General features: G+C 37.7%; 1 protein-coding gene across 1 annotated transcript in view; it reads right to left on the reverse strand.

Moving 5' to 3' along the window:
• LRPPRC (leucine rich pentatricopeptide repeat containing) overlaps positions 1-19,356 on the reverse strand; it is an 86,645-nt gene extending 67,289 nt beyond the window's left edge. Inside the window, exons 1-11 of the mRNA XM_032683288.1 lie at positions 19,318-19,356; positions 8,922-9,124; positions 6,593-6,715; positions 5,773-5,894; positions 5,624-5,682; positions 4,784-4,870; positions 4,185-4,311; positions 2,962-3,106; positions 2,070-2,212; positions 1,692-1,797; positions 1,502-1,609 (exon numbers count right to left, since the gene is read on the reverse strand). Of these exons, the coding sequence (XP_032539179.1) occupies positions 1,502-1,609; positions 1,692-1,797; positions 2,070-2,212; positions 2,962-3,106; positions 4,185-4,311; positions 4,784-4,870; positions 5,624-5,682; positions 5,773-5,894; positions 6,593-6,715; positions 8,922-9,117 (1,216 nt within the window). The 5' untranslated portion in view covers positions 9,118-9,124; positions 19,318-19,356. The remainder of the gene's footprint in view (positions 1-1,501; positions 1,610-1,691; positions 1,798-2,069; positions 2,213-2,961; positions 3,107-4,184; positions 4,312-4,783; positions 4,871-5,623; positions 5,683-5,772; positions 5,895-6,592; positions 6,716-8,921; positions 9,125-19,317) is intronic.
• Positions 19,357-26,683: the final 7,327 nt, after the last annotated feature.

Genomic DNA, 26,683 nt, shown 5'->3' on the forward strand with positions numbered 1-26,683 from the left:
GGGTTCCTTCATCAGTTTTCTTCTCAATTTGCTTACATGACTTCCAGCAGGAACTACTACCCAAAGTATAGTTGATATCTACACTAGGAGTCCAAATTAAGGCAACTTCTGATCTTGACAAAGACTAAAAGAAATATGAAAACCTAAGTTTCTCTTGACACTCAAATATTGCTTCAATTTTGGGAGCTAAGTCTAAATCTAAAAACACTTCCAATGTCTTTTAGAATTGTGTTAGTGAGGTGAAATTTTCCACAGAGTAACAGAAAGCACATTTTTTCAGTAGGTAGCATCCACACAGAGAAGTATAACACAGATTTCAATGTACTTATTTTTGGCAACATTGTACTTCAAGTTAAGTCACAAAGGACCCAACTAAAACAACATTGCCACACTTTTAAAATATCACAGAACTTTCAAGGATTTGAAAACCTGGGAGAACATAAACCTGGGAAGTAGTCTAGCAGGAACAGAGCCTAAGGAGTTAATAAAAACTGAATATTGTTTTCACAAAGGCTTTTTGAAAAAGACTTGAGACATTTTTATAGCCAGAAACAATTAGGGAATACTTGTTTCAGCATTTCTTCCAAACTGGAATGTGACTGTATATTTAAGATAAAATTGCGATATGAAGAGTCTGCTAAAAGCACTTTTTTTTTGTTTGTGCATTTTGTTTGTCACCCAGTGTCACACTAACAACTCTGCATCTCATTCTAAAGCACATTATACTGTGAGATAAGATGAAAAAGACAGTTTTTTGTTTCCCCAAGGGGGAAGTACTTCTGTTAAAAGCATCTTTTTACAATACCATTCTTTCTGAATTACCAATAACGCAAACCAAAGAATTAGATACTGTACTCTAAAATTTAATATTTGTTCAATTCTTATTCATATCCTGTAGACATCCCCATGTGTAACAGGGGAAAGTATGCTAAATGCTTAAACCTACTTAAGAATCCCAAAGATTGAGCATTTTTGTCTTTCAATCAGTATGCTGTCAGGTCAGGCTCACACATTCAGCGATGGAAGTTCTGCAGTTTTTATGATTGTAACGAAGCTCAGGTTTGGTTTAGCAGGCAGATAATAAGAAGTTGGCTTGAAAAATGGACTGGGTTTGCAGTCCAAGGGAGCTACTATAAACTAACCTAACTTTTAAATTCTTCACTTGGATTTCAGTTTCTTCAAGAGTAAACTCTAAGAGGTAACAAGCAGCAAAAAGAACTGGTGGGAAGCAGAAAGAATGTGAAGAGTTAAAAAGATAATTAAACACTCTCTCACATCTTTCTGTGTAAAGGTAGACTTGAAATTTGTAGAACTGTATAAAGATTAAGAAAGAGGTTTTAAAATAGGTCTTTCTGAAGGAAAAAATGTTTGTAACAAGGACAGACGCAGCAAAGTCTTCGTTTAATTTCAAGAGTCTGATGAATCTCATGCAAGTGTTGTAATAAAGATTTGTGCATTAGGTTTACAATAATGCTACAGGAGCATTTATCAGACAACTCACCTTTAAGATTCTTCTCTTTCTGATGCTGAACTAGCAGTGGCCAGGAATAGTGAGGTCTGAGTGGCAAGCCTTCCGTTTTCATCATCTTCATCACATCAATGGCCAAGGCTGAAAACATTCACAAAATAATTAAACAGTGTCCAAGTAGTCTACATAAGCATAAGTAAAACAAACTAAATAAGCAGAGTACCTGATTTGTTGGCCTCCAAAGCACAACGCAAAATAAATGGTAATGGTGCCGAGTGCATTTTCGCTTCTTTTAACTCATTACAGAACTGCTTCAGCTTTTTCACAGGCTGCAAAGAATTTCAAAAATTTATTTCATATATTTTTCAATTTCTCAAATTGCTAAGAACATCAGATTCTTCTAATGTTTAGAAAATGGATATTGCACATGCCAAACTTAATTCCTTCGTAAAAATCAATTTACTATGCAAGTTGATACAAAATAACAAAATTATTCTTTTGCTCTTGAAGAACTGTGCAAAAAATCTTTGCAGTTGCATTAAATTAAATAAATACACTGTTATTAGTAGATTTAAAAAAAAAGTATTACTATTCTGCTTACCATATCTCTATTTACACAATGTTGCAAGAAGAAGCTACCCTGGTCCATATTGTCACGTGATAAATGACTAAAAGACTTCAAAATACTGAAGCTTATATCTTCAAAGCCATGAGTTATCAGAGTCAAACACAGGTTCATTGCATCTATCAATTGAAAAACAGAACAACAAAATTTAAAAAGCGCACATAATTTCTCATTAAACTACTAAAATTAGCGAAAGCTAGTAAAGCAAATCTTTGACAAGTACCATTAACATACTTTTAAGCACGATTAAACAATCAAATTTGAGACTACCTTTTCCAGAATTCTTCAGATTTATTAATTAAATTCACCTTTCTCATTAGAAGACTATAACGAAAAGTACAGAAGTATCACCACTGCAGCATGACAGAAAGAAACTAAGCAAGAGAAACACATTTCTAGACATGTCAAAAAAAAAAAAGAAAAAATTGATGAAGTATAATTAACAGTTATCAATCAGATTACACACACTGTGATAGAAAAGTGATTTCCAATGTAGATAATAAAAAACTATATTCAGTATTTAGTATCCCTTTTTTATGTCAGTCACAAAGAGCTCTCATAACAGGAATTTTAACAGTGGTGGTTGAAGAAAGGACTCCTCACTTGCTGCTTTCCTATAAAATCCTAATGAATTTCAGAAATGTAAAAAAATCCATAGATTAATTTTTATGTGCAAATGATTAATGCTGGTTTATATTTAAATTTTATAAAACGTAATCTTAAACAGCACAAATGAATCCACAAACTAATAGAAAAAGTATTCTTTTGCCTCAGTATTCAAGCGCAAAATTACCTATTTTTGAACAAAAAAAAAAAAAAAGAAAAACAGCTTTCCCCCTCCAGCCTGCTACAGGAACCAAGGACATACCTGGAATTAATTCCCTTTCAAATTTTATGCGCTGTTTAATATCCTCGATGTACTGTGGATATCCAGCTTTGGCAAGGCTAAAAATCACCTGCATCAAAATCCTATCCATAAGGTACCCTTCAGTCTTCTCAACCTCTTCTAGAGTCTGTAAACCAAAGTAAACTTAACTTCAATCAATGCCAAAGTGACTCTAAACAGAACACATTTAAGAACAAAAATAAAATTAAATAAAAAACCCAACCAAACAAAAAGCTGTTTTTTTCTTTTTTTAAAAAAAATACAGGTTTAGATAAGCAGAACATGGTATAAAGAGAGAAAGAAAGAATACCCAAGTATTGAGAGAGTCCCAAATACCTTTAGACTGTAAAAAGAAAGAGGGACAGCTAAAAGGGATATAATAGATAGTTTCTCTCTAATATCTAATAACACATGAAAACAGCACAGGTATTCCCATTGTGAGATGACTTTCAAAAGAAATTACTTTGTAAAGGGAAGAATAACTGGTCAAACCTTTTTTGAAAGAATGATGGTTGATAAAGATTTGATAATGATTTGGTTGATAAAATTTTTAACTCACAGAACAAAATTATGTTTCCCACATCCTCTTCCTTGATTTGGTCCTCTACATCTGATACTACTTATTAAACTCGTGATACTACTTATTAAGATCAAACCAATTTTCTTTTCTCATTTTTTTTCCCAATATTTCTTTGATTTAAAAAAATGTAAGAGAGAATACTTGAAAAAAATCAGCTTGCAGCTACATAAAGGACTGCAAAGTGGCCTCATGTTATTAATACCTAAGTTGTTGGTATGAACTCTCAAAAAAAATTATTTTTTTTACCAGAAAGATCCTGTGGCTTCAATGGCAGCCAAAGAATGGCTCAATGGAAACAAAATAATGGAGGTTTAGTTTTTATTTTCATAAATAAACACATAAATGCCTCACATGCACTATCTGTCTTTAAAAAAATCCCTAAATTTTAAATCATTCACTGACAAATCTATCTTCTCAGAATGAAGCACCACTATCAAAAGACAAGTATTTTAAAGAAATTATGAGTTTGCTTTCAGTTAACCAGCTATTCAGATGCAATTAAAAAAATAAAATTGTTAATTATTGCAATAATTCTTTATTATTCCTCCTGCATGAACAGAAAGCATTCCAAAGCTATACCGAACAAAAGATAAACAAGTTGTATTTAAACTCGAACTTGCCTTACCTTTTTGATGTTATCAGCATCACCCTTTTCAGCATACACATTCAGCAGTGATAAATAGGTATCTGCACCTGGTTCAACACCAGCCATCCTCATCACCGAAAGGATGTTTTCTGCACTCTTCATATCTCTAGAAGAATTCAAAGAAAGACCCTCAGTATATTTAGACAAAATATTTATTGCAACTTCCACATTTACCCATTTAATTAATCAGAACTGGAAACAAAGACTGCAACAAGCTTAGAGAAACTTATTTTAACTAAGCAAATCCCAAAAGGTGAAAGTCTTTTAATTATTGTATTACTTAAAATACTCTTTTAACTTTAATAGATTATAAAGTTCAGAACTAAGTGCAGCAATTGTTTTTCAAACACTACAAAAGTACAGTAATTTATCTTGAAATTCAAGATTTTCAGACAAAAAAAACCCTACTTTGTTAAATAGCTCTGTTTTGCTTCAAAAATGTATAAAGAGACAGTCTTATATATATTATTATTCAAAACCATCACCCTATTCTGCAGCATGTAATTTTTCTGCACAGTATCACTCTATATTTTAGTAAAGCTAAAGTAATCGAAAGAAAAAAAGGTATTAAACGTTACCCTGCTCTTGCATGACCTTTCACAAGGCTACTGAACACTGCCTCAGTGATTGGAAGATCTTTGTTCTTCATAAATCCAAGAATCTTACTGCAAAATATAAGACAATCAATGGGTATTTTTGTTTTGAAAAGATAAACACTGAGCTACTGCTGCTCTGCTGGACAAAAAAAAAAAACATTAAAAAAACCTCATTAAAAACCCCCAAATCCTGATGTTACTGAGCAATTAAATTTTGGGACGCTGCACAATATGTTTATAATTAGGTAATTTTAATTTTTTTAATATGTATTTGTATTTGCCACTTTTAAGTATGGAGACAGAAGGGTATCTTTTTTTTTCTTGCCTGTATTTTTATCTTCCTTTTACTCATTTCTCATGCCCCAGAATTACACTGTTGCAACTTAACCTTGCTAAAATTAAAATGTTAGACAGATGTCCAGTAACCCCTGTGTAACAACAACAGACAGAATTACTACTGTTTGCTCCTCAGCCCGCTTTGTTCTCAATTGCCTTTCCCAGTAGCCATTTTCTTACAAAGGGAGTAAGCCTTCATAGCCTCACAGTTTTTCATGGTGGCTTTAGAAATGACAAAACAAGTTCTGAGCAAGGTGAATACAACTTGAACACACCGGTCTACCACTCATTTTTATTTTGCTTTGTGTAGATTTCAGCAGTCTCCAGGAAATTGCTCTGCATTGCCTGGTTAAAATATACTTAAACCTCTTCTTCACTTGGCTCAATTTCTATGAATTACACAGAAATGAGTTTTAACATTATTGGCAGGGAATATGAGAAACAGATTTTGTGGAAATCCCTTTAAACATAAATCTAAAACAATACCTCGCTCCTTCAATGTCACCCTCGTTGCAATAAGCAGCAATCAACCTTTGGTATGTAACCTACAGAAAACAAAATGGTGAAGTTAATGATTTCCAACCAATAAGTGGATACTACTATTAAGAATGAAGATATTATAAAAGGGTACCTACTCGATTGGGCTGCACATTTGCTTCCTCCATTCTGGCCAAGAATTCTGTCGGAGAAAATTTGTGCTCATTCTGAAGGTAGACCTTAAGTAAGGCATTGTAATGGCTCGTGTCATACACAGCACCTAAGGAAATGTTTCAACCACAGTCAGTGAATGTAGGTTCTCTAAATTCAACATGTTTTTTTTTTTAGCTTTCTCAGGTAATTAATTTCATGCCAATTTTACTCTGTATGAACTTATCAGATTGCTTCCTTTTATTCACCTTTCAAATATCAGACATCTATTTAACAGCACACGTGTTTATAAAAGGACAAAACATAACAAGAGCACTGCCCATGCTCATGTGCATGCTATCCCATAGTCTCTACATCTGTATTTATTTCACAGATTCAGCATTACTATCACAAAGTAGTTCATCTATGCATTATCTATAGATAAATGACTCGCTTAAAATAAAAACATCATCTGATAAAGTACGTGGTAACACTAAGAATACTCAGCCCATCATCAAGGTAACATCTAACAGAAAAGTAAAATACAATAATGCAAATCAAGCAAAAGTCCAATTTAAGCATCTTGAAAAAAAAAAACCAAAAAAACCCAACAAACCAAAACTTCAGATTTTTTATTAACACCCCTAGATGTCAGTATAACCCCCAGAATTAGAAACTCACCTGAATAATAAAATCTACTGCTTATTCCGTAATAAGTACAACCTAACTTGTTAAAACCTAACATTCAAACACTATTAAAATACACTGTCTTTATTACAGAAAAAGTCCTTGCTGTTCTTGCAAGCAGGACTAACAAACTCAACGTACCCAGTTCTTTCATCTTGTCCCATATCATATGGGCTAGTTCTGTTCTTTCAGGTGACGACACCTCTGGTAAGAGAGCACCACAACTTCGCAACAAAAGCAAGGTCTGGTTACTTCCTGGAGATCCTGCAAGTGGAACAAAACCACGAATTTCTTCATGAATAACCATACATTCAATATCAGAAAGAAGATTTGAGACTGACCTACTGAAATATTTAAGCATTTTCTACAGAATGCAATTTTCTCAAGACTGAAGGTTTTTACTGAACAGGATACCCAAATGATTAAACAATGACACTACTGTGCACTATCAAGTAAAAGACCTGTGATAAAACATGTCATTTAGTAGAATAATGAGCTCAGCTGAGCAGAAATTTTAAAAAGTACAACACAAAGCCCTAAACTCAGACTATCTAGTACTTTCAATTTCCCAACTCAAGATCCTTAGATCGTTTCATCCTAACAGGGGTGTAACTTTCTCAGAAATTTCTAAACTGTCAAAATACTTCAGACCAATTCAATACTATTCCAAAACTGGTAGTCGGAGTAAATATAAACCTCCATTTCCACTTCTGCCCATGCTCAATATAAAATAAATGAGATCATTTACATCTAGAGAATAGTGAAGGAAAATGCAAGATTATGCACCTTTTCTGACTCCTGCACTAGTACCAGATGTTGATAAAGTAACTATAACCTCATCTCTTTCTTGGACTTCACTACTGCTCCTGAGGCAAATTAAGGCAAAACCTCAGAATCTATCATAGTTTAGTCAATAAGCTGGAGACACACTTTTTTTTCTAATCACATCTTTATATCTAAACCCAGCAATTTCTAATAAAAACGAGTTTCTTTAGAAAGCAGAATACTGTAAGGTATGATCACCAAGTCATACTTGACTAACTTGTAAATCCCTGCATACAATTACTTCCTGCAACGAAAATGCCAACACATCTCCAGTTTCATAACGTCAGTGTTACAACTAGTGACTGAGTACCTTGAAGACAAAAAAACACAGAAAAGGTTTGGCAGTATGTGTGTGGAAAGACACAGGACAAGAGATTCACTGCAAGCACCTTCTTTAGGTATTTTTTGAGTTGTAATTAGAAATGGAAGAACAATACAAACACAGGCAGAAATCAACACTAACCTCCCACACTTCTGCTAAATTAGTTTCATTATTGTTCATAAAAAAGGACTAAATTTTCATATGGAAATATTTGCCATTTATTCTAATAGCATCCTAGTTAAATCTCTTGTGAGGTTCTATGCTTCTATTTTTAAATACCGTTAAAAAGCCAAAGGAAACCACTATGAACAATTAATGTTTCTGTTAATATGACTTCCTAAAAACTGTGTAACAAGTCAAGGTTCATGAAGAACTATTTGCAAAGAAGTTTAGAGACATAAAATTCTTGCAAACCCAGAAGCAAAAATTAAAAGTTTATATCTAAAAAACCAAAGCAGTCAGGATCAGAAAGGATATCACACGAAAAAAGAAAAAACTAAAAAGTTCAACAGAAAGAGTTGAACTAAAGAATTAAAGACTCTGCTTTTAAACAGTGAAATGCAAAGCTTTTAAAAGCACAATCCCAGCTATACAAGCCATTACAGTCCAGAGCAATACACAGCAAAGTTTAAACTTAAAAAAAATACATGCTGTCATTGATAAATATTGACAGCAGTACTTAGCGAGTATCTTCAGCAAGTATCTCCATTGACTCATCCTAACTGGTACCAAATCTCATCAATTGTGGCAGCTGGTTTGCAAAATGCTAATGTGGTCTGGCTACTTTAGCCAAAGAGGTATGGAATCTGTCAGAATGAACAATGCCTCAGCTAGCTGTTTTTGTTTTATTAAAAAAAATAAAGTTTTCTTGTCATGAATAACCACAGTTACCTGGTCATGTGGAAACTTGGGGATCACCTACATAGTTCCCTGTTGTAGTTCCGTTTTAAAACACATAATGTGTTAAGGACAGCATAGTTCACTACAGTCACTTTAAAAATATACTGTGTAAACCAGTATATTGTGTTCAGAGAGCACAATACAGTTATACGAGGAAGATGCAACATTACCAGATAAAAAAATCCACAATAAGCAAGGCAATATGTTAACATTTATTAAAAGCACACTGCATTTTTACAAAAGAAAAAAAATCTTGGAAAAGTAAATATGCATTCAAAGCCAAATATATCTCTAAAGTATTTAAAGACTGTCCATCAACACATGCAGCAGATTAAACAACGCTTGAAGACAAAAAATAAATTAGAACTCCTTCAGTTCATTTCCTTGGTTTGCTGAGTCGTTATACAGCAGCTTTAAACTTACCTGTTTTGCTTATTTCCTGGAAGATTTTTAGTAGAAGAGATTTAGGAATGCGGCCAGTTTTTCTGACACAGTTATCCACTCTATTTAATGCCCAGTCAAACTGATAGGTTGGTCTGGTTCGAATTTCTGAAACTGGTTCTTCTTTAACACTTCCTTCCTCTTGATGTGCAAGTGTAAAGAACCTTATTTGGTTCATAATATTTCTGCTTAAATAAAAACAAACACAAAAACAGAGATTACACTTCTGTGAGTCATTTTGCAACTACGCCAGTCACACAGCGTCAAGAAGATAACGCGCTTCTTGCTGCTGAACAGTGTCCCAAAAACATTCCATATTGATATAAACAAAGAAATATAGGTGATTCGTTTCAGTGTCTTTCTACTTAAGATACAGTCATGTACATTTTCTCACAGTGACAACTGTTTCTCTGAGATTTGCAGTTAGATTCACCTCGTTAATTAAATGGTTCAAATACTATTCCTACAAAAATTAAAATTTTTAAGTCATCGAAATGTTATAAAAATCTTGTTGTCCCGTTACAGCTTCTCACAAAAGCTCTCACACTTTTGAAAATCACTTCAAGAACAGTCACAGACAGATCTTCCAGAACACAGCAAATCAGAGCAGCAAATCACATCTTTCTTTTCAATTCAAATACACAAAAACTAATGCAGAGGTCAGTACTTTAGACAACAATAGCTTAAAGAATAATAGGATCATTCTCCATCCTGTAGATTTTACAATAGCTAGCATGAAACATCCTTTCATTCTGCCATGTAAACCAAACATCAACACTGGATTTGTTCAAATATTTATTTTCTCAAAATAAATTAAGACAACAATAAGCATAATGAGAAAGCATTATTTCTAGCAAAGCAAAGCAAGCTTGCCTTTTTTTTTTGAGAATAATTTGATGTACATAAGAGTACAAAAATGGTATTTGTGCCACAGCAAGATTGTGAACAGCTTGTGCAGGTGAAATTATAATTTCTTACAAGCATTTTGGAAGTCTGTTCTCAGTTGTCCTTACAACTGCATAAAATGAACCAGACTATCCTCTTCCAGAATCCTATACAAAGAAAGTAATACTTGCTGGGTGGTAAAAAGAAGATTCAGCAGCTTCTGAGCTTCTGAAATTGCCCTCTCTCATCTCTGGCTCTCTAGATAGCTTTTCAGCTAAATTTCTGTAAGCCCTCTAGACTAATTTTAAAAAAAAATAGTTGTACTCCCTGCTGTTGCAGGTGCTCCAGGACTATGCAGTAACAGGTGCACATTTTGTTGAAATGGTAGCCTAAAAGTCAGGAGTGCTGGCATTCTCTACAAAACAATCTTCCACACCTAAAGTTTTTTCACAGGTGTATCTGCTGGTTGTTTCTCATCAACCAGCGCTCATTTAGGACCAGAGGAGAGGAAGTCCAGCGGAGGGGAAAAAGCTTGCTGGTGGCAAGTCAGTGTCTCAGAAGCATTGGCAGCAAACTGCTAAATGGCAGAAAAATCATCACTGGGGTAGAAAAAACAGACTGGTGTTTTACCACGTGGTTGCCTCTTGTGAGCAGGAAGTAGCCCAAACACAATTTTTTCTTTGCTGTTTGAAATCCTGACTTGATAACTGAGCAGACCCTAAGTTCTATAAGTAGCCTGAAGCAGAATCTCTTTCCTAATGGAGCCATGAAAACAGTTTATTAGATGATATTTGATTTCTGAAGGTATTTCAAAATATCCTTTAATAATGAGGAACATCACTACTATTTGGTATTACCTTTTTCAAGCACGCCATTTTTTTACATTGCTCAATCTCCTCAAGTTTCCTCCTGAAGAATATTCCAGAGACCAGTAAATTATCTGCATAGTATTTCACTAGGGAAAGGATAAGGAAGAAAGAATGGAAGAAGGGAAAAAAGACTGCCAAAAAAGGACAGATCCCCTCCTTCAGTCTGTTTTAGCTCCTTCTAGATATAAGTTCCTACCGATTCCTTTGGGCTAGCTCTCATTTTAGTCAGATTCCTCTGTAAGCTTATTTAACTCACTAATTTGGTACAACAGCAATTCATCCACTTTTACAAAAAATTAAATTACTGCTCCATCAGGTTAGAGCGGGAACAGCTCATGATGTCCAAAACCCACCAGAATTATCCAGAAAAAAAAAGAAATTGAGAAGGAATAGGTGCTTAAAATCAGAGAAAATCAAAAGAATAAAAAAAAAAAAGGGGAAGGGACACTAAAACTGAAATACCACTTCTGGTGGTAAGCAGCTTGACAGATTAACACCATCAAATTTTTTTTATTGTTACTAGTTAATGCCATCTCTCCCTAATAGTATTCCCAAGGGTGTAATTTTCTTTCCTTCCTTCTCCTCTTCTCCTTCTACTGCATCATGTAAACAGACACAGAGTACTTTCCGTAAAACAGAAATCATTAGACTAACTAGAAAAAAATTCAGTAGTACAAGGTAAAAATAACAGTAAGATAGTAAATTTTAACTCCTCTTGGGTTTAACAACCAAATGAGATGTCTATAACTTAAATAACTCTTTAATAACACATAAACAGCAATACTCAACTTTTAGCTAGCCAGCAGATCGCTATAAGAATGAAACTGCAATGATTGCAAGTTCTTTATTTTTTCTTAAAGACATAGATAAAAAAGAAAATGGTATCATCTACTCTTATATATCCATTAAAGAGCTACTTGAAAGCTTTTCAGAATACTCCGTAAAGGCTGGAAAAAAGGCTTAGGAAGGCAGCATCAACAGAGGGTTTACTGTCTTTGTAATACAGAAATTTATACTTTGATTTCCATGAACAATCTAAGCACAAGTGGACAAAACGCTTGAGCTTCAGATTAAAATTGCAATGTCTTTTTCTATAAAAACCTACTATTGTTTTATAGTATTTTTCAAATTATTAAACTATATCTTATGACATGTAGCACACTTGTAACCATAAACAAATTGTTATGTATGGTTTTTAAGTCCTGTGCTTTGTAAGATTCTCCACGAGTCAAGTCACAAATATCTTAAAGCACTTGCACAGCTCCATCAGATTAAATATAACAATAAATACAATATGTGTGTGCTCAACATATGCTGGTTAGCAGCATGAGAGGACTCTAAAGTTTCATTTGTTACTAAACTCTCCCGCTTAACATTTAGTATGATGCTATTTATAACCGAAGTTTAGAATATTATAGTATATCAATGGCTACAGTTGCACACTGTAAAATATTGCTTATACAAAGTGTTATTTTTATACACTCAACCTTCTGAAAGATGACCAGAATTGGGCATTTCTATTTACACACAAACACACACCCCAATATTATCAACTATGCTACTGGTGCTTCTGTTAATTTATACTGATTGAAGACATTTTAAGGAATGGCAACATAGGAGTCCAAGTTTCAGTCTGAGACAGACAGATGAAAACAGTATGAGAGTATAAAACAACCTCGAGAACTCAAACTTTCACTAGCATTCACCTAAATTATAATTATCAATCTGAAATACTGATAGTTCAGTGTAATGCTCAGGTACACCTCATCATATGGAGGCCTTCAGCATCTGAATAAATTACACTTTAAGCACTATTTAAGGCACTGTGCAATGTTAAGCCAATCCCACAGTAAGATTTTGTTAAAAATAACTGTGGCTTCAAAAGCTGGATGAAGCTGCAGGGATCTACTGTATTCAATCTGGTACTTAGCACTACAAAGCAACTAAGAACACAAAACTTAAGATGAAAAAAAACCCTAAGAGATCACTATTGTATAAGATGAAAGATTGAGCAGACCAGAAAGTCAGCTTCCAAAAAAGATGCAAAATTAACAAATTAAGGGACATAATATCAGTTTGATTTCAGGCAACCAAGTGAAGGACAGAAGAACGCAGTAGATGACATACTGAAAATTTATACTAATGGCACAACCTCCCCATGAAACAGAAGAAGTTAACAAAACAAGGCAGTTATCCACACATCAGGAATCTCTAATTTTTAGAAGTTGAAAAACAGCACATGATTAAGGGGAATAGAAAAAAAGCTAGGATAAAAATCAAGGTCATGTTAACCTTTTCAGTCAGGAAGTCACCTAAAAGTGCAGTAAGAAAGGCTTCTAAATGTAAGAAAGATAATTTTAGAAATTATACATACTTCTTCAAAGGGAAAAAAATTCCAGATCATACATTGTTCAGCTTTCAAGAAATGTTAATTGCAACCATTTAACGTAAATTTTAACTATCATATCATTACTAATTTAACAAGGAGATGGGGTGTAGGTGAGAATAAGGAAGAATGACTTAATTTCTAGAAACATTTAAGATAAATTATACTAAAGACACATTAACAGACCTTACTCAAATTCCAGTCCTTTGGAATTACCTTGAAAAATTCACGGAAGTTGTGGGAAAAACAGAAGCATAATAAAAAATACAGACTGATGTACAGGCTTTTGGCAACACCTCACCTGACAACCTCATAAGCAAACCAAGGAGATACAATGTACTTCTAGTTACAAAATACGGGTAAGGTAGTTGTCTAAACAAAATATTTAAATATATATACAAAATTAAAATGTGGTTTGTTGCAAAATCAGGAATATTGTGTGGGAGTCTAAATGAAGCTATCTCCTGACTCAGCTAGGAAAAGACTGGTACAATCTATGTCCATTCAATTGCTTCAGTAACAATTTGGATGATAGAAAAGTTAACAAACTTATCAAATTTGTGGATGACACTGTAATGGTGGCAAACTCCAAGAGGGAGAGCCTCAGACTTCAGTAATCTCAATTACTTGATGTAATGGTCTGAAATCAACAAAAAGGAAAGTTGTATGTTTTGGACAAAATACAAATGCAGAAACTTAAGATGGAGTTTACAACAGTACAGCCAAAAAATACTGAAAATGAGCCACCGCTAAACATGAAACATCACGCAGCAAAAAAAGAAAACTTCAGTTTCTCAAATCTTAAAAAACCAACGTAGATTAAATGCAGATAACGATCAGCTTGTCACGATGTGTTTACTCCGTAAAAAAAACCCCAAGTTTAAAAGACTCAAAGGACTCATCTATCCCATCCCACTCTCCAAAAGAGAAACAGCTGGACTTAATCCATTAAGCACCACATAGCTAATATTAATGGCTGTAATATTAATTTTAATGAAATATTTGAACAGGATACTTCAGTCAAACTTTGTAAGTAGGAGTATTAAAGTGAGATTAGGAGGGTGAAAAAAATCTATCACACATCACCTTGACATTTCTGATCCTGCCTCAGTACTAGATGTTAGATTATATGGTCTTATGATGTAACCCTGTTTTTTCAATTATTTTAATGAACTTTGTTCAGAATTAAATGCTGTGCTACACAGCACAACACATGATACTTCTGCAAGGGCTGCAACAAGTGCTAGCATTTACTGTCATCAATTACCTTTAAATGGCATTTTAAGATTTTCTCTATGTGAAACATGATATTCGCAAGCGCATGAAGCTGCACAATATACTTCAGATCTCAAGTTTCAATGAGCAATCTGATTTTTCCCCAAAATGCGTAATTTCTCTTTACTATCCTTCAGAACTAAGAGAAGCTCAAAAGGATATCCTAAGCTCTACAGAGTGATCTCTCTCCTATTGCCACAATCAGAGGATTAGAAGTATCCTTCTGATACTGGAATCTTTACACCATCTTCAGCTTTGCCTCTGCAACTGCAGATCTCACCTTCACGGGAAAGGTTAACCAATCATGCATTTGTAATCCCAACACAAGTGGTAATTCTTCACCTCCAATTTAGCTTATAACATTGGGAAAATAGCTGAAGATAAACTCACAGAAAAACTTATGCACAGATGAAGTGTGCATAGAGAAATTTATACGAAGTCAGTTCGTAAAATTTTTCTGTTTCCAAGGGTTTAGTGAGAATCCCAGTGCCTACTCACATACTTAACATATTTTCCACATTTTTAAAGTAGACTAAAGGCAGTGCCTTGAATTTCCTAAAGGAACATATCTTCCACAGTAGCTGAAATAAAAATATCTGATCTTTCCCAAAACTCAAAAAGTAGGTGATGCCAGTGTTCTCCCTTGCAGCAGAAAGTTTACTTTCTGTAAAACTTGACCAATTCCAAATATTTGAAAAAGAATTACAAAGTCATCATATGGATATTTGCCTCCCTTTATCAGAGCCACAATAAGGTAGTTGTTATGCTTTTTCTAAGAAAAGTACTGAATATGCAAGGCAAAAGGTGTATGAAATAGTTCTCAAAATAAAGCCATGCTCCAAGTAGAATAATGGTAAACTTAAGAGTTAAAATTCATAAAAGCACTACAGACTCACCTTAGTTAAACTTTCTAAAAATAAGGCTAATATACCACCTGAGATCTCAGCATAATTAACAAGACTGTTAAACAGTATTTCCCCTGACTTAGCTATGATCACCTATAAAAAAAGGCCACAATATTCAGGCTGCTGTATACCTGTTTCAGTGAGATAGAGTAGAATCTTGTAATAGAGAAAAATTAAAGTTCCTTTATGTAGACTGAGAAATCTCAAGTTTCTTGGAGAATATCTAAAAATTTTGCCTAAGTGGCTCATCACAAGTAGAACAGAAAAACTTTGCTGTGTACTGCACTGAGGATATTAGGAAAAATTCCTTCACTGAAAAGGTGGTCAGGCATTGGTACAGGCTGCCTGAGGAAGTGGTGGTCACCATCCCTGGAAGTGTTCAAAAAACATGTGGCACCTGGGGACATGGTTTAGTGGTAAAGACAGCAGCATTAGGTTAACAGCTGGACTTGATCTTGGAGGTCTTTTCCAACTTTACATTTCTGTGATTTCTTGGGAAGTATCTATGCATTTTATATCCATCAGTAAAACACGCACACCAACTACAACAATAAATCTGTGAAACTTCATTACAACAGAGTATCACCAAAAGTGAATCTATTGTATGTCACCTGTGTTTTTAAAGACCATTAATTCTACCACTTTGCTAATGTAATTAAGCATTCAGTTCTACGTTTTTGTTCAGTGGTGATGGATTGCTGAGTATGATAGTAAACAGTCAAAAGCAACTTGTTTGCAGCTAATTAAAAAAAAATAAAATTGAATGTACCATGCATTCAACCATGAATCACTTGGGATTTTAACTTATGGTTACTCTAAGCTCAAATCGAATCCCCCTCCACTCCTTGATCTGAAAGAAGACCTTTTTTAAAAGGATATTTTCTCTCCCATCTCACCAACATGCTTCAAACACACCACAACATATCAAAAGGCAAGAGTCTTTACAAGGACAACTTGAACAGCATAGCACATGTGCCTTCTGCACTGGTTTTGGCTGGGTTGGAGCTAATTTTCTTTAAAGTACCAAGTATGGGGCTGGGTTTTGCACTTGTGCTGAAAACAGATAATATAGAGAAAAGCTCGTGCAGGAGCAGCATTCTGGCAGGACCTGTGGGCCCGTCCAGAGAGAAGGCCACGCTGGAGCAGGTTTGGTGGCTTGATTTCTTTTTGTTACTGTATTGATTCTCCTTGATTTTCCTCCTATCATGAAAGCTATACTTTCATGATCTATGCTTTAGGAGCCTAACTGTTCTTCCCTGATTTAGAGCCAGACAAGCTGGTCAGCAACAGGAGGGTGATCAGTGGGGAAAGAATGAAGCCAATACCCCTTCTCCAAGCACTAACTTTCCCACAGCAGCAAGCTGTAACATCAAAACATAACATGATCACCTACATTACGTAGAAGAAAGTCCCCCAAGACATTCTGATGTTAATGCACAATCTACCCTAAACACTCGCCAGTGGAACAGGTTTGTTACATTCTTGACAGTCAGACTCCAGCAGCAAATTTAGGCACTCTTCACGTAAGTGAACCCTCTGTGAACAAAGTTCCAGTTAACAGTTTGTACCACATAAATCAGTGCAGTGCTGAAGTTTGCTGCTGTAACTCTGAAGTTTGTTGCATTGGTCTGTCACAGTTTATCTTAATAAAATTGCATGGCATGAGAGTTACAATATATAGCTCAGTATATTTCACATTCCATACTAGAGGTGGTCAAGTGAAAATCTGCCTTAGATCTGAATTGCTATGAAACGCTTCTCAAGCGCCCAATGCAACTGGTTATCCACCTGCTATCCTAACCCATTTGCAGAAGAAGCTTAGATTAAAAACCAGAGCAGTAACAATTCTTTGATAAAACCTCAGCTTGAATGTGATGGTTGCTCCTTCACATCTTTAGCCCAGTCAACAAATCTGCAATTTTTCCGCAACTTTTATTGTTATCAGAGTCACAGACTCACCTCTGAACTGACTTCATTGTGTTCAATGCTAAAGCAACTCTATCAAGCATATGCAAACATGTATATACAGTCCTCTTGCAAATGCTAATCATTCCTTTTTATTTATTTAATCTTAAAACACATGCGTGTACCCTTACTATTCCAATTAGAACTTTATGAAGTCTCTAGAATTTACTGCAGTGGACTGCGTTTCGCTCTCAAAATCTTGAGACCTAAACAGCAAGTATAGTAAGCCTAAGTGTAGTCCATGTGTCATTCTAATTCTTCAAAGGAAGTCCACTTCCAGAAATTAAGGCTTGAGTAGAAAAAGAAACAACAACGAATAGTTACTTAAGGTAAAAAAAATGAAATGAGATCATATACTTAATACATGCAATTTCAGTTCATAAGTGTTACCTTTGCTTTACAGTTTGTGGTCTAGAGCATCACTTGTACTCTAGTCCATCCCATAACGTGACAATGAGACAAAGACTTTAGGTGAAATCTTATTTTAAGAATGAAATTACTGGACAGAAGGAATGCACAAAAAGTTTCTTGCTGCAAGAAAAAAGTATTGAGGGGGAGAAACAGCCAGAAAACCAAAACCCAGCTGTTAGAGCCAAAATATCATTGCAGAAAGCATTTTGAAGTTTTTTCAGAAATGGAAAAAATGGAAAAAAAAACTAGGGAAAAACAGCACTTAGTCCTTCATCAGTCATATGTGAATTTCAGTGAGGAGCACTTCTTGCAACAAATTAATTTAGGGAATTAAGCTTCACACTGAGGCCAACATAATTTAATTACTAGAAAGTAGAAAGGTTTATTCATGATTTGCAGACAACTAAATGCATGGTTCTGTTGCCAACTGTTGAGCAGACATCCTCCCAGTTCCCTGGTCCTTCCTGAACCACTCTACTTCATCCTTCACACCAACTATAACATTTGATAGCATGTGACACACTTCAGTGACTAATGCCAGCAGAAAACTATTCTTCTTTATGTAAGATTTTCATCAGGCTACCAAATAAAAACAGCCCCAGAGTAAGACTGATAAGTACTAAAGCTAGCGCAGGTAGCAACAACAACTTTATTTTGGAGGTGAGACTTCCCTTAGGAGTTCCCAATGCTCACTCTTGTCTGTTCCCATCCCTCCTTCTGAACCAGTGCTAGAACTCACCAAGTCGTCTGCTGAACGTATCTATCTATCTAGAATAGCAGAAAAGTCTTGGTAGAAAACCAGAACAGTTAAGTTACATCGACTTAGAGGGAGCAGCAGAGCTGTAACACAGCACAAGAAAGTCAGGACAGAGCACCTTTCTCCCTTTGGCAGCACTAAGTTATTTTATCAGCTCACAAAGCACTGGGTGTCTGTAGTTGTGTTAATGAATAGTCGTGTCTCCAGGCTTCCTGTAGGGCACCAACCACATATTAATGTGGTCAAAACCGCAGTCTGGATGTACATAGGTGAGGCAGGCTGAGTTTTCTCGCCCTACCTTCGCGATGGGAGAGGGAACCGGGAGAGGGAACCGCGGCACAGGAATTAGAACGTTCCTCCTGATAAGAGAGTCAGAGGGCACGGGTAGGAAGCCCAGATTCCAACTCTGCAGTTACCCACAGCCAATCACAGTCATTTAGACTAGAAAAGACCTCCAAGATCATCGAGTCCAACCTGCAACCGATCATCACTATGTCAACTAGACCAGAGCACAAAGTGCCACGTCCAGTCGTTTCCTGAACACCTCCAGGGATGGCGACTCCACTCCACCCTCTGGTCTCCCCCTCCTCCTCCACTCTCCCTCCGGACTGTGTGCCCCACCACAGCCGCATCCCCAGGCGCTCGGGGCTCTGCTTCACTCCGAGCCCAGCAGGATGCGGTGGCGGGAGGTGAGGTGTGGCCTGGCGACCCAGCCAGTGGGAAGCGGGGCCACGGCGTGACCTTTGCCCCGCGCTCAGCCCGAGGCCGCGCACACGCCGGCGAGGCCGCCGGGCCGGGTGGTGCCACGGAGCCCCCGGGGCAGTCCCTGCGAGCGGCGCCGCAGGGCCCGGCGGCACGGCCGGCAGTGCCCTTGGCGTGCGGGCCGCTGCCTCCGCCGGCCCCGCCGGACGGCGCGGGGTCTCACCTGTCGGGGCCCGGCGGGCGGGTGGCGGGCGGGCGGCGGAGCGGCAGGAGCGGGGCCGGGAGCAGCGCTGGGAGTCGCGGGCGCAGCGCCCGGAGGCGCCCAGCGGAGCTCAGCAGCGCGGCCATGACCGCCCGCAGCACGTGAGCCGCGCGCCGGCGCCGCACCGCCACCGCCCCCACGTGATGGGGGCCAACCATTCCCTGCAGGGGAGGCCGCCAGCTCCGGCCCCGGAGTGAGCTCGTTCGGGCACCGGCGCGCCACCAATTCTCCCCCCGCGCGGCTGATGGGCCGTCCCAAGAGAGCCCGGGTTGGGCGGCCCGGCAGCCAACCCGGAGCGGCTCCGGCGGGAGGCGGGCGGGCGCGCGCAGGGAGCGCGGGATCCTGGGGGAGGGAGGGGGGAGCAGCGCCGGGGAGCGCCGCCTTTCCCTATGGGCGCTCCAGGGAGCTCTTCCGTGGGGCTCCCCGGGACGTGCCGTCCCTGCCCGCCTGGCTTTCCCAGCCCAGCTGCCTAAGTGCTGCTTCCCCGGGAGCTCGGCGGTGGCTCGGGGCGGGACGGAGCCGCCGCTCCCGCACTGCCCGTACCGCGTTCCAGGCCCCGCCAAAGCGTGGCCGCTGGCGCGCAGGCGCGCCAAGGAAAATCCCTCAGCCGATTCCGGCCCATTGGTGGGAAGAAGCACGTCCTCCACTCGGTGTTGGCCGGAGTTTGCGCCGCGCTCCAAGGAAGCAGTGCTTGGGAAGCAGCGCTTGTCATCCCCTGGGAGTGACTGGCAGAGGGAAGAACCTTAATTAAACCAAATGTCAACAGTAAATCTCTTCCTGAGCTTGCTTATGTTTACTGAGCTGCCAGCCGCATCTGAGCTTCGTTTTAGCATCCAGGTCAGAGCTGGTTGCTGTAATGTAAAACATTAAGCAAGGTACTTACAAATTAAGTGCATGTTTTCATGCAAAACCCATGTCACTATTTTTGCGGTAACTTGCAAATAATTACTCCAAGGGGCAGGTTGATTTTTATTAAATCAACTGCAACCAGCCATTTTCAATTGCGCTTTACTTGAAAAGATTTGTAAAGCCTCATCATCAAGATGCGAAGAGCCCAGTTTTTATAAGTTATATATGTATATATGGATACCGGTTTTTGTTATTTAGAAAGTTCTGGATGCTCAACAGTTTTTACTATCAAGCCCTGAGTTACAGCTAGTAAGACAATATTTGTGATGTTACTGCTTATCGTGGCTTCTGCTGTGTCACAATGTTAATATTTCATGGAATACAGACTTCAGTCGTAATGAGGAAGAGCAAAACTTTTTAACCCAAGTACAAACCTAATGCTAATTATTACGCTGGATTAGGTATATGCTCACCGAACTTGATTATGGACTAGAGCCCCTGGGAGCTCACTCTAGTGACACAATAAAAAAAATGTCTACATTGCTTACAATAAGGACGAGAAATGCTAAAGTGAAGGACTGGAAGATAAAGAGAAAATAGTTAAATTACGCTGGTCAACATAATAAATAATAAGTTCTCATTGCTAAGACTTCAGTGCTGCTGAATCAATAAAGAACACATTAGGAAGTGTTTGGAAAGAAAACAGTGGGACAGATGCTGACCAAGAATTCCTCCAAAGGACATAGAAAATGCAAAGGTGCTTGTTTGACAATCCAGCTGGTGGATAACTGGATGTGAAATGAAGGCTACTCAGAGAGGAGCTACCTTTTCACTGCCCAGTTGAGAAGTCATAGACATGATTCTGGTTTAGAGGTAAAGACAGCTATTAGCTTGATGTGAAAAGGAAGCAAAGTCCTGGGGAATTAATTCAAAATGTTATATAGATGAAGCAGTAGAATTAGGAAATTATATTTACTGAAGTTCTCTGAATGGACGAGAGAATCTAGATCACATTTATGAAGATTTCAAAAAGAGGAGAATTTTAATCAGTAAATTGAGACAATGTTTATGGAGTTTCAGTTCTTTGGATGACGAAGATGAGTTGTCCTCTGCTGGCACTTGTGCTGACTAATGGAGCCATCAAGTCCCTATTGGAAAGGTGGGGTTTCTCTCTAGAGGTTTCAAGGCAGGATGTTTTAAGATGAGCACAAAGCATGCTGTAGTGTGTAGGTTAGTTTTGCCCCTAACCTCCTGATAGCTTTGCCTGTTCTTCCCATTCCCTAGATTAAGATGGCCTCATCTAGAGGCATCTCTGTGCAGATGACACCAGTGCAGTAAGACATCCATCTTTCCACTGTCAAGGTAGTGTATGATCTATGTTACACAATGGGGTGAGAGAATATAGTTCCCAGCATTCATTTATTGGCTTAATTTGTCTTGAGAAATGGACTATCAGGAAGGTTTGCCATGGAGAGAATAATTTGGGGCATTTACTTGAGACTCTGGGGGAAGGTAGGCCATAGAATTGAGAAGATGGCAAGGTACTTACATACATGTATTATTAATATCTATATTGTTTTTATTTCTGATGACTGATTAAGGATAACCTTAGATTTCAGACAGTGTGGTACAGAAGAGGTGCCAGTGTGGAGAATATCCATCCTTAATAAATCTTGAGGGAACGCGACAAAGGAACTAAAAAGTGACCTTTTCCTATGGCTTGTTCTCTAAACCTGACTGAAAGCTTTGGGTGAGGCCTCTTGCCTATTCTCAGGCATGCAGTTCACTCCTGAAAGAGGTGACTCTCAAGGCAGTAAAAGATCGAAGGATAAAGAGGAATGTGGTTCTCTGTGGTACTCTGTATATTTATATATAGATATGGATAAATCTGTATACAGATACTCTCATGACATCAAAGAAAATCTAATTCTAAATTCATGCTTGCTAAGGTTTTTGTACACTTTTAATATCTCATTCCCATTTTGTTCTAGGAGAAAGTTGGATCAACTTAAACTACTCGCACTCCTGTTATTGCAAACTCTCACATTTTTCTGTTGAATCTCTGAATATTCCTCAGATCTTGTGAAAACACATATTTCAGGTTCATTTGAAAAGAAAAAAATTTAAAAGCATGACCTGAGAATGTCTGCTGAATTTAGAAAAAAAATAAGTTAGAAGAGTGGGGGTTTTTTAAAACCAAAGTGTGATTTTTAGAGCCTGAGTTGCTTAATGCTAGCAATGATGTGATTTCCTTGTTTGGGACATTTTCCAGATTCCCAAGTCGCCTCCAGCTATTACTACATCAGTATCTTTCAAACACTAGTTTGGCCAGTGTTGAATATAGCAAAGCAGATGCTCCATAAAAAAATCTCTAGTTGCAAATAAGGTTGAAGTCAACAAGTTTTTTGAACTAGTCAGGTCTTATTTTGAGAGGATGAAAATGAAGTAAGATATTAGGAGCTACATAAGTGAGGGGGGAGATGGTACAAACATATATGTTGTTCAGAAGGAAAGTGGAGAAACATGACACAGAATAGCTTGAGAGAAAGGAAGGAGAAATCTGAGATGGAAGTAACTGAGTAACTCGTAAGGCTCTTGTTTTGGATTTGTGCAGGGAACAATATTGATAATACAGGGATGTATTCACTACTGATGAGCAGCACTGACACACAGTCAAGGTCTTTTCTGCTCCTCACACTGCCACACCAGGAGGTTGGGGTTGCCCAAGGAGCTGTGAGGGGACACAGCCAGGACAGCTGACCCCAACTTACCAAAGGGACATCACATACCATATGGTGTCATGCTCAGCAATAAAACTAGGGAGAAGGTTGGCTGCAGGGCCACTGCTGGGGGACTGTCTGGTCGGTTGGTGGTGAGCAATTGTTTTAATTTGCATCACTTGTCTTTCGTGGGCTTTATTTCTCTCTCTTTGTTATTTTTTTTTCATTACAATGAACCCCAGGAGTTCCCATGAGTTTTCTCAACCCATGAGTTTTCTCACATTTACCCTTCCAAATCTATTTCCCGTACCATGCTGAGGGGAAGGGAAACTGGCAACTGTATGATGCTTAATTGCTGGCTGAGATTACACCATGACAAAAAGAGATTGCTGTTCACATTCAGAAACAAGATCAAAGTAAGCACAGCTCATTTTCAGGAAGGTAGTGAGAAGATTCTCTTTTTTTAGATTTTTTTCTTTTTCCTGGAGTTTTAAGATTACACTTTGTTACTCAGATGCCTTTGGGGGTGTACTGGGTCTAGCTGAGCTCATTTCCCCATAGTAGCCCTCACAGTGCTGTGCTTTGCGTTGGTAGCTGGAAGGGTGTTGATAGCACACCGGTGTTTTGGCTACTGCTGAGCACAGCATCAGCACTGTAACATTCCTTCCTCAATCGAGGGTAAGATCCTGGGAGGGGACACAGGTAAGCCAGCTGACCCACACTGACCAAAGGGATATTCTGTACCATATGACATCAGCTCAGATACAAAAGCTAAGGCAAGGAGCAGGAAGGCAGGCATTCATTGTCTCCAATGGCTGCCTGCTGAGGAACTGTCTCGCATGCCGAAGCCCTGCTTCTCGGGAATGCAGGCCGACCATCGCTGCTCGTGGGAAGTAGAGAACAAACCCTGCTATCTTCCACTTCGCTTCGCTTTTGCGTGCACAAGCTTTCGTCTGGCTTCTGCTTTAATAAACTACCTTATTCCAACCCATGAGTTATTTTCCACCTTACTCTCTCCCCTGTCCGGCTGGGGAGTGATAGAGCGGCTGGGTGGGCACCTGGTGTCCAGCCAAGGTCAACCCACCACAGGGGGCTGTTTATCTCTCAAGTGCCGATTGCTTCCCCTCTTCTCCCTGACAAAAAAATTCCGCTATCCATACTGTAAATTTGTTTAAGTTTAAGCCAATCTCAGATGTTATGGAAACCTGGCTGCACAACTTCGATGGTATGGCATATTGGTTTGGCATATTGGTTTGCTGTGCCCTGAGTGTGATAAAATCCAACTGAGGAATTGGAACAGGAACTAGCAGTAGCAAGTAAAAAATCAAAGAGCCAGGTCTTAGGATCTGTAGAATAATATATAAGTGTTTTGTTGAAATTACAAGCAAGAAGGCAAGCCATAGGACTGGAGAAAGATGGATAATAGGAAATTTGAATGGAAAATTGCTGCTTGAGAGTCCTATTGATTTGTATATAAAGAATGCTCAGTTTTCATGTAAAACAATTCCTTTCCAATGGCCAGTGCTGACTTAATCCCTAATAAAATGCTACATTTTTTTCCTTATTGTATGTATCCCTTAGTTAAAATGTTTCTGCAGGCAAAACTATGCCTTTGCTCTTGTTTGATCTAACTCAAAATCTTTGACGAGCTCTTTTAGAGCTGTATTGCACTGTAAAATAATTATTTCCACTGAAAATGAAAAAGAATTTTTCTCCCTGTGCTCCTCATCTATGTTAGTTTTGCAAGGTTAGTAGAAACTTTAATAAGTAGTAGTGCCTTTATTTTTGTAACCAAGTCAGCAGATCTTATCCTGGCTATCTACAGGGAGTAGATCTGATGAGTAAGAAGGTGCTTTTTTTATATAGTTACTTTTCAGAAGATCACAGTTTGAAAATGGTTGTGACATAACTGGGTCACATCTGAAATTTTTCTATAAGCTGCATAAAATGAGAAGTTGAGGTAGCTGCTTTTGTCAGAAGGTATATTCTTCGAGCTGCAGTGAATCATACAGCTCAGAGATTTGCATATTGTACTCTTACTGAAAACTGCAGACCAGTCATAAATCTGTAACCAATTAGTAGTCCTTCAGTATCTTCAATCTGTTGCATTTAAATGATAGCAAAGTAAGAATTAAGATATAGATATATAGATATATAAGCTTCACACACCGTATGTTTCCTGTCGTTACCTTTGTTTTACACATTTGGTTGTGGGCATGCTGTACTACAAAGAATACTCTGTCCCAGGGTTTGACTGCTATGAGTATTGGAGGGGAAATAGTTGGAGAAAATAGTAAAACAAGTTTCAGGAATGGTAAAACTGTACTTCAGCTGCCTGTAACTCCAGTATGTAATAAACCTTTTCCAGATTTTTATGCGTGCTTTAACTTTTGGTAGAAAGCAGATGTGGAATGATTAGAAAATCGTACAGATTGCTGACTGGACTGGGAAATTATAATAAAACATGATTAATAAGATTACAGATTTTACTTCATATAAGAATCCTGATGCTGTTTTTATATCAGTGGATACACTGGCTGAGTCTCTGTAAATCTCCTATCCCAAACAAAGAAAAATATTAATCATTCTGGATATAAAACAGATGAAGTAAAGAGCATCTAAATTCTAGGTACCTACTTTAGTTCAAAATATTCGAGGTTTTCTTACACATATTCTAATTTATCTTTATAGTTACTGAATATTTTTTTAGTCATATGGGACCTAGAAGGGTTAATCCAAAGGCCAGTTAGACTTTGCAAAACCTAATCCACTACCATTAAAACAAATGTTAAATCTCTTGGTGTATACATACAGTATCTGTATACCTCACACATGTCTGCCTCTCTGGTTTACATGCCAGGGACAGATACAGCACACTGTATATACACACTGCTATACATTTGTACGGCTCATTTGCCTGAATAACAATTTAGTTTCATTCAGATCCTTCAAATACAATACGGCTGTCTAAAATGGTAGTTGGATTGTTATCTTTATGAGCAATAATCAAAATAGCTTTTATTGTATTAAGAACTTTCATTTATCTGTTTATTTCTCTTTCCTCAGAGTAGGTCCACAAGCCTGACTGACTAAGAAGACAGAAATATCCAGGGAAGTGTAAAATAGCATTTTGAAGGGCAAAGACCAAGAATCTCTTAAAACATATCTATCCCTGCTAGAAAAAGTTTTAAATTTTTTTGGCAGCTGATGTGTTTTGACAGTTTTTATTCTCTTGCTAATTTTTCCATCATCTCTGCTGGACATTTTTGCCCCACTGATTAAGTCAAATGACAAATCAAATATTTGTATGGCTGTGCTCTAACTGAGGAATAGTATTTCCAATTGTGAAGGCAGGGCAGAAACAATTATTTTTTACCTTTTTTTTTAAGTGCCAATACTAATTGTGTTACAAAATAAAACTTTGAATTCAAGTGTCAATTAGTCATGTAGAAAATTTATATTTTTTCCCTGGCTTTAATTTTTTTTCTGGAGGTGTTTCCTCCTAAACTCTAGAGTTTAAAAAGTTTTAAATCCAAACAGATATACTTACCATAAGTAGTGTTCAGTGGTGGCCTTTTCCATATTGCTTTAGGCCCTTGAATGGGTTTTATGGTTTTTTCATGTTGTATCGTACAAAAAAAATCTGAGGGTTTTTTTTCCCCTCAAGAAGTACACATTGATGGTGAAACATCTTTCTAGCTAGACCTGTGCATGCACACAGTGAGTTGAGGACAAAATGTCAGCTCAACTGAAATAAA

Source organism: Chiroxiphia lanceolata, chromosome 3 (assembly GCF_009829145.1).
Source record: "Chiroxiphia lanceolata isolate bChiLan1 chromosome 3, bChiLan1.pri, whole genome shotgun sequence".
In the NCBI taxonomy this organism is placed as follows: domain Eukaryota; kingdom Metazoa; phylum Chordata; class Aves; order Passeriformes; family Pipridae; genus Chiroxiphia; species Chiroxiphia lanceolata.